Source organism: Vigna unguiculata, chromosome 10 (genome assembly GCF_037176805.1).
Source record: "Vigna unguiculata cultivar grain cowpea cultivar isolate G323 ecotype 2 chromosome 10, ASM3717680v1, whole genome shotgun sequence".
NCBI classification, from domain to species: Eukaryota; Viridiplantae; Streptophyta; class Magnoliopsida; order Fabales; family Fabaceae; genus Vigna; species Vigna unguiculata.
Window position 1 is genome coordinate 42,789,551 of NC_140801.1, and position 9,027 is coordinate 42,798,577.

General features: G+C 42.7%; 1 protein-coding gene across 1 annotated transcript; it reads right to left on the reverse strand.

Annotated features, from left to right (window-relative positions):
* Positions 1–1,037: 1,037 nt before the first annotated feature.
* LOC146883245 (uncharacterized) lies at positions 1,038–2,032 on the reverse strand. The gene is made up of 3 exons (XM_085667487.1): positions 1,552–2,032; positions 1,220–1,250; positions 1,038–1,119 (listed from the first exon to the last, which is right to left on the reverse strand). Exons 1-3 carry the CDS (start codon positions 2,030–2,032, stop codon positions 1,038–1,040), a joined length of 594 nt encoding a protein of 197 aa, XP_085523613.1.
* Positions 2,033–9,027: the final 6,995 nt, after the last annotated feature.

The following is a 9,027-nucleotide window of genomic DNA, read 5'->3' on the forward strand; positions in this document are numbered from 1 at the left end:
CACTTGAGAACACTTAATCATCCATTAGTAATCATATTATTAAGTTATTAAAACAACAAATCATGACTGATGTATATCTCTAGCTGAAGACATCTAATTCAAATCTCCACCGTTCAAAGTGAAGAACAACATGTTGTGAAACACCTTACAAAATTTCGCCTAAATCGGACGGTTAACGAAGCGGGAAATGCAGTTTTTCGAAAACTGCGCAGACCAGAAAAATTGATGGCGCCTGGCGGCATGAACTAGCGCCGGGCGGTTCCTGTTCCACGAAAAATACGAAAAACAGCGTTTTTTCATGAATCAGACACCACGCTTCACTGACATGGCGCCTGGCGGTAACCAACGTGCCGCCAGGCGGTTCCTGTTGTTCCAGGAACCCCAAATCATTTCACCCATGATCATCCCTCGACCCTTACCATCCCGCAATTTGATAATCCAATTGGATCCAAAAAGATGTCCAATAGAACCCATTCACACCAATCACAGAAAACACCTACGCACTTATACTAATAGCAACAAACATCAACAAGAACCACGAACGGAGTCGCGCCGCCTGGCAGGGATTCATCGCCGCCAGGCGATTCAAACCAAAACAAGAACAAACATTCATCTCTGATGTGCCGCCTGGCGGTGGGGATAGAACCGCCAGGCGATTTCTGGGAAAAACCCAGAAACTTCAACAAAATAGCGCGCAACAGATAGGTTTCATGCAATTTCGATCATGAGGTACGACGTAATTGAATAAAACTAAGATAAACATGCAAAGCAACTCCCCTTACCTGGATTCCTTGCTCCAAACACGAATTGATGAGTGTGCTTTGAAGTAAAACCTTCTCCTCTCTTGATTTGTACCCTTTACACCGTTCTTCCTCCCAATTTCTCTCTGTACTGCGTCCAGACCAGATGTTCTCCACCCAACGCCCACGCTCTCGTCTCAATACCACTCCTCTTGCTAATTCTCCTCCTTTCCTTTACTAACTACCTCTCTAATTACCCCTTTTTACCACTAAACGAAAATTTAAGTAAAATAAAGCTTAATGATTGATTAAGCCGCTTCTCAAGCTACGTCCAGCCCTCTGAATTGCCCATTCATTGGCTGCTAGGGTTCTCAAACCCCTTCATATTCATATTAATGAAATTTAGCAAAAAGAAAAGTAAGTTAGTTCTCAACAAGGTTTGAACCCACATTCATGTATATACCAAATCAAGGCCAAACCATTCAACCAATCTAGATTTCATGCTAATTCCTACAATTTTAAGAGTTTATTATGATCCATACGAGTTTAATATATAATCACACAAAAACACATAATTTAAATAACATCCAAGTGGCACACATAGGACTCGAACCCAAGTCCTTACACACAATAAAGTACTCTCAACCACTTGAGCTAGTACTTTTCCACGTCATAGCTCCTCGCATTTATTGCCTTAAATATTCTCATTATCCGTCCTAATTAAATAATTAATTAAATAACTATTTAATTTTCCCGGATCTTACATTACACCCCCCTTTTTAAGATTTTCGTCCTCGAAAATAAAACTTACCAGGGAATAAGTACGGATAGGATTGCTTCATGCGATCCTCCATCTCCCAGGTCATCTCCTGAGTAGTTTCATCCCACAACACCTTCACAGTTTTAATCTCCTTCCCCCGCAGCTGTTTCACCTGTGAGTCTAGAATTCGCACTGGCCTAGTGCTCACCGTCAAATCTTCCCGAATCTGGATATCGTCTGACTCCAGTACGTGCGACGGGTCTGCAACATATTTCCTCAGCTGGGAGACATGGAACACGTTATGCAGATTCGTCAAGTGTGGTGGTAGGGCTATCTCATAAGCCGCAACCCCAATTCTCCTCAGAATCTGATAAGGCCCAACAAACCTCGGGGTTAACTTCCTCGATTTGATGGCCCTCCCAATACCAACCGTTGGGGTCACCCTGAGGAACACATGATCTCCAGCCTCAAACTCTAGAGGTCGTCTCCTCTTGTCTGCATAGGACTTCTGTCTGCTTTGCGTAGCCTTCATCCTCTCCTGGATTGCCCTAACCTTCTCAGAGATCTGCTGTAAAAACTCAGGACCCAACACCAATGATTTCCCCATCCTGGTTCCAACACAGTGGCGTCCTACACCGCCGCCCATACAACGCCTCATATGGAGCCATACCGATGCTGGTGTGATAACTGTTGTTGTATGTGAACTCCACTAAGGGAAGCATCTCACTCCAACTACCCATGTGATCCAATACACAAGCCCTCAACAGATCCTCCAAGGACTGAATGGTACGCTCCGACTGCCCATCAATCTGAGGATGGTATGCAGAACTCATCCTCAACTGAGTCCCCAACGCTGCCTGCAATGACTGCCAGAAACGAGATGTGAATCTCGGGTCTCTATCTGACACTATATTGGCCGGCACACCATGCAATCTGACCACTTCTCTCACGTACAACTCCGCCAATCTGTCCATTGACCACTTCTGATTAATAGCAAGGAAATGAGCACACTTTGTCAACCTGTCCACTATTTCCCAGATTGAGTCGTGCCCCTTTACAGACTTCGGCAAGTGTGTGACGAAATCCATAGCTACACTATCCCATTTCCATTGAGGAATATCCAATGACTCCAGTGTACCCCCTGGTCGCTGATGTTCAATCTTGGCCTTCTGACATACCAAGCATGATGCCACAAAGTCTGCAATGTCAGTCTTCATCCCGTTCCACCAAAAAGACTGTTTCAAGTCGTGATACATCTTAGTCATACCTGGATGTATGCTAAGACGGCTTTTATGACCCTCCTCCAGAATCTGTTTCCTCAGTCTCAAATCTCCAGGCACACAAACTCGGTCTCTAAACCTTAAGATACCATCCGTTCCAAGCCTGTAGTCTTTCCCCTTCTCAGTCCCTATCCAACTCACAATATTAGATCCTCACGTACCTGAACGTCTTCCTCCTCTCACACAAGTGTAAAAATTGCAATCATTATAGTGTTTACACTAAGTCCTTGTCATCAATTCTTCAGTATCTATTCCTCTTCTTCTCTTTCTTCCCATTCCCCGCGACACCATCCAATTAGAAATTATTGACACCAGCTCTTCCTCAGGTACTAATGCGATAAGGAACTTCACCACTCCAAAGTGAAATTCTAGCATATACTTGAAAACGAGTCTAGGACTCTTCCACCATCGAGATGCTCTACATCTATTCTTCTCTGGTCTCTGCTAAGTAACTCTAGTTCACATGACATTTTGTCCTCACCTTTTTGATCTATCTACAATTGATACCTCGTCGTCGTTTTGTCTCTTTGGATCATCGAACACTACCTTGTTGAGTATCACACTGTTCCAGCATGAGATTGGAAAATAACCTATCCATTCTTGTGTTGATGTCTCCTTCTCACAAAAGAGTCAATTCCAATTAACCTTGAGTACGAATTCTTCGATCATCTCGAGACACCACCAAACCCAAGTATTCCACACTTAGCCGCAACTGTAGAGTAAACCAACATCTCACTACCAATTCCCTCTTACTGACAACCAGAACCTAATTCTCATAATGGCGATACTAAGGAGTATCTGATCTCAATTAAAACCAAAACGCATACCCCAAACACCACTTTTATACCTTGTATCCTTTTAATTATTTACTTTAACCGATCCAACGCCAATTAGTAGAGACACTCCTTCAGCTGCACAAGACTTTTCTCTTTTCCTTTCATCCTCCCTTGTGCCATGACCTTACTAACTGCCTCATTCCCATAAGAACAACTTAATGAAGTACTGCTTCTTTCGATACTTGAAACTGTTCATCTCATGCCCCAAGTCAGACCTTTCCCTCTCGTGAGCCACCTTACTTAGAACATCTATTCTACTCCTGACTTAAATTGTGGCTATTGCCAAGAAGATTTGACTGCCTCTCATGGAGGTTGACCGACATAAAACCTTGAACATATGGTATTCTTACCACGTGATTGGTTTTCCCCTTTTCTCAGAACATTTCCTGGTCGACCTAATCTTTCGAGCTCTACTTCAACTTTACATTCCGCTGGAGGTTCTCACTTCCTTGTCTCGACCCTTTTTGGTTTAGCCTTAGCCTCATACGTTTCACTACTTTCCACTCCTACCATTGACCCATGTTAGGATGTAGCACCGATTTGACTTCTCAACTTTGCTGCATAAGCATGCGCTGAACACCTCTCCTTATTCTAACCTTTGAATTTGATTCCTCTGCCAAAACATTTGGTATTCGTTCCAAGAACCTATTCTTGCCCCTAGTTTAACGCGATGTTTCTAAACTCCTTTAGTGTTTTTCGCCTACAAATTCACAACTTAACTTCACTCGTACACTGATACACAACCTTCTGCATACTCGTATCTTCGGTCAAGCGGCTACCTTAAAGGCCCTACACTAACCCTTGCAAGGCAAACAGATCAAGTTTGACCTTGAATCTGCATTCCTTTGCCATCATAAATAACAAACACATACCACATGAGTGCAAACATAAAAAGGAAAGGCATAGGAGAGAAACTCAACCTATAACTTCCCTCTCTTTTACCAAAACCTTTAGAATTAAGAAAGGAACTATCCCTGATATAGTCATGAGTGTGCACCCTCATCACTTTACCAAGAAATTTTCTGTTCTTAATGCTTCCAGTTTCACAACTTTACGTAGTCCGCAATCGATAGTATGATCGATAGACTGCAAATTCATTCCTACACGGTTTCGCAACCGAAACACGACAAGCTCACTCCCCAGTTTGCCCCAAAAGCATCAAAACGTTTGCTCTGATACCAAATGTAACATCCCTAGGGATTATTACTTAAAAATAAATAATAAAACAAATAATTGCTTTAAAAGCCATCTCGATAAAAATCCCAAAGCGGGAAAATTCCAATTTATTAAGATAGCGCGCCAAAACTCGTAAATGAGTTCATAACTGATTACAAGTTCCCAAAATTTGCATTTAAAATATAAATTACAATTTATCAAAACCCTAGCACTATTCCCATGCTAGCCCTCACTCCGCCATCTGAGCATCCTCAGCACCACCTGTATCAACATCTGCTCCCGTGTAACGAATTACACGATCATCGCCACACACAAACAGAAAGGGTGAGCTGAGAAAATAAAATAACAAGTATATAAAACACAAGATAGATCATTTACCCATCTTAATCATTATCTATAAATCTTGGCCAAGACCCTAACCCCAAGACTTAACAGTCTTCAATTCACACAATTGGTTAGCCTTGGACTCGGGAATCTGATGCTCACACGAACCTGCCCGCTCGTGGTCCTGCCTCTACGAACCTCCCCGCTCGTAGTCCTGCTCTACGAACCTCCCCGCTCGTAGTCCTGCTCTACGGACCTACCCGCCCGTAGTCCAACACATGTGATCCACCAGCCCCCGTACCTCCCCGCACGTGGCATCTCTCAACGTGAGCACGGAACATACGAACCTCCCCGCTCGTATCCCCACGTGAGAGTAACTTGATATGAACCTCCCCGCTCATATCATCACATGTCACACCATCCATGAACCTACCCGCTCATGGCACAGCATCTCCCGATCCAAGCAAAGCATCATCGTCAGTCAAATAACACACCAGGAAGCAAGGAACAACAGCGTCTCCGCCTGGCCCGGCCCACTTGCCGCCAGGCGAAACTGCTCCAGACCGCCTGGCGGTATTCACCTCCCGCCAGGCGCCAGCGTGCTCCCAGACCCATTGTTTCCTCGTCACCGCCTGGCGGAGCTCACCATGCCGCCAGGCGCCTCTCAGTGCAGATCCTCTCTCGCTAAGGCTATCGCCTGGCGGCTATCAGTAGACCGCCAGGCGCCACACCAGAACAACACTTTTCTGGTTTATGACACTCTAGTTAATCCAGTTTACCATTTAAATCCCTTCCATAGATCGCATAAGAACCCCAATCTTAACCCTCACATAGGTGAACCTACAATTATCGTATGTAAACAAATACATGTACCTCAACTAGACTTTTGGTTACATACTCACTCTTATGGACCAATAAGGACTCCTCCCTGTGGTTAGTCTACCCCAATCGTGGTTAATCAAGTGTTTATACACTAATCTGACAGATCCATTTGTCCAACTCCTCCAAATAATAAGAACATTGTCCCAACAGTGACTCTCCATACATCCCTCAAACCCGTCACGATCATGCAACACTTGGTCATAGTGATATCATCAATAGTGGCTTTTTTTTCACACACTTATAACATCATACATTCAAGCTAACATATGTAAGTTCATATAGTCAACATGTCTTAGCAAGCACTGCCAAGAACATACTCATCAATCACACATCTATATATTTATATATTTACATTCACCAATCAAGGCCATACCAGCACTTGAGAACACTTAATCATCCATTAGTAATCATATTATTAAGTTATTAAAACAACAAATCATGACTGATGTATATCTCTAGCTGAAGACATCTAATTCAAATCTCCACCGTTCAAAGTGAAGAACAACATGTTGTGAAACACCTTACAAAATTTCGCCTAAATCGGACGGTTAACGAAGCGGGAAATGCAGTTTTTCGAAAACTGCGCAGACCAGAAAAATTGATGGCGCCTGGCGGCATGAACTAGCGCCGGGCGGTTCCTGTTCCACGAAAAATACGAAAAACAGCGTTTTTTCATGAATCAGACACCACGCTTCACTGACATGGCGCCTGGCGGTAACCAACGTGCCGCCAGGCGGTTCCTGTTGTTCCAGGAACCCCAAATCATTTCACCCATGATCATCCCTCGACCCTTACCATCCCGCAATTTGATAATCCAATTGGATCCAAAAAGATGTCCAATAGAACCCATTCACACCAATCACAGAAAACACCTACGCACTTATACTAATAGCAACAAACATCAACAAGAACCACGAACGGAGTCGCGCCGCCTGGCAGGGATTCATCGCCGCCAGGCGATTCAAACCAAAACAAGAACAAACATTCATCTCTGATGTGCCGCCTGGCGGTGGGGATAGAACCGCCAGGCGATTTCTGGGAAAAACCCAGAAACTTCAACAAAATAGCGCGCAACAGATAGGTTTCATGCAATTTCGATCATGAGGTACGACGTAATTGAATAAAACTAAGATAAACACGCAAAGCAACTCCCCTTACCTGGATTCCTTGCTCCAAACACGAATTGATGAGTGTGCTTTGAAGTAAAACCTTCTCCTCTCTTGATTTGTACCCTTTACACCGTTCTTCCTCCCAATTTCTCTCTGTACTGTGTCCAGACCAGATGTTCTCCACCCAACGCCCACGCTCTCGTCTCAATACCACTCCTCTTGCTAATTCTCCTCCTTTCCTTTACTAACTACCTCTCTAATTACCCCTTTTTACCACTAAACGAAAATTTAAGTAAAATAAAGCTTAATGATTGATTAAGCCGCTTCTCAAGCTACGTCCAGCCCTCTGAATTGCCCATTCATTGGCTGCTAGGGTTCTCAAACCCCTTCATATTCATATTAATGAAATTTAGCAAAAAGAAAAGTAAGTTAGTTCTCAACAAGGTTTGAACCCACATTCATGTATATACCAAATCAAGGCCAAACCATTCAACCAATCTAGATTTCATGCTAATTCCTACAATTTTAAGAGTTTATTATGATCCATACGAGTTTAATATATAATCACACAAAAACACATAATTTAAATAACATCCAAGTGGCACACATAGGACTCGAACCCAAGTCCTTACACACAATAAAGTACTCTCAACCACTTGAGCTAGTACTTTTCCACGTCATAGCTCCTCGCATTTATTGCCTTAAATATTCTCATTATCCGTCCTAATTAAATAATTAATTAAATAACTATTTAATTTTCCCGGATCTTACAGTGTTCACCACCAGCCATGAACCTACCCGCTCATGACACAATCAAGCATCTCCTAGTCCAAGTTCACATCGCAACACATTAAAATGAAAGTAAGAAAAACACATTGCCCTATACAAGATACACACTCAAGCTGGTCTTAGAGATTTAAATGCTTCCACGAACCTGCCCATTTGTGGTCCAACTCTACGAACCTGCCCGCTCGTAGTCCAACATGCGTGAACACCTACTATTAACCTCCCCGCTCATAGCAGCCTCAAGTGTGAGCACGGAACATACGAACCTCTTCGCTCGTATCCCCACACAAGAGTACAACAAATATGGACCTCCCTGCCCGTATCCATCACGCATATCACATCTCCATTACGAACCTCCCCGCTCGTAACTAATCCAGCATATCCCTGACCAAGCCTTCAAGATCGTCCATGCAAATTCATCTGCAACGAACCTCTACCCTTGCACTATTGCATGGCACTGCCTAAGTGCCACCAGGCGAAATGGAAGTGCAGACTGCTTGGCAGTTCCACAACATTATCGCGCATCACGACACACAAAGCTTCCCTATTTCTAGTTATTGCCTAGCGGTTCACTCTGCATCGTCAGAAGCTACACCAGTAATGTGACACTACTTGTTTTAAGTACTCTAACTCAATTCCTAGCATCCAACAATTCAATTCTCAAACATCCAGGAACTAAAATATGCATTCATATACTTCATATACTCAAATTTACAACATCACAACTCATATGCATCATTCAATTATAAGCACACATCTATCCCTTTTTAAACTCATATAAAACCATCAAAATAAAAGTGTTATGCCCAACACACAATCATGGACAACCAAACAAATCAGGAAGAACACATAATCATTGCCCCAAAATATCGCACGAGCAATAAAATAGTAATAATGATAATAATAAAAATAACAACAACAACAATAATAAAATGAAACAATAAATATAATAATAAAATAAAATGAGCTTCAAACAAATGAGCCATTTGTATTAGCTGGACAAGCTCAACAAGTCTATTATACAAAATATCCTCAAAGTGGGACTAAAAATACTAGTGATTGGTGGGCAGCTTGCAAGGTTAGAGCAAAATTGTTTATAGTTGAGACACTAAATAATGAAGAAGATTTTTCAAA

Coding starts and splice junctions, on each gene's coding strand:
- LOC146883245 (XM_085667487.1), bottom strand. CDS start 2,032: ATGAAGGCTACGCAAAGCAGACAGAAGTCCTATGCAGACAAGAGGAGA. Junction 1,251..1,551: donor CTATCCGTACTTATTCCCTG/GTAAGTTTTATT, acceptor TTAAAATTGTAG/GAATTAGCATGAAATCTAGA. Junction 1,120..1,219: donor AAATCTAGATTGGTTGAATG/GTTTGGCCTTGA, acceptor ATGAATATGAAG/GGGTTTGAGAACCCTAGCAG.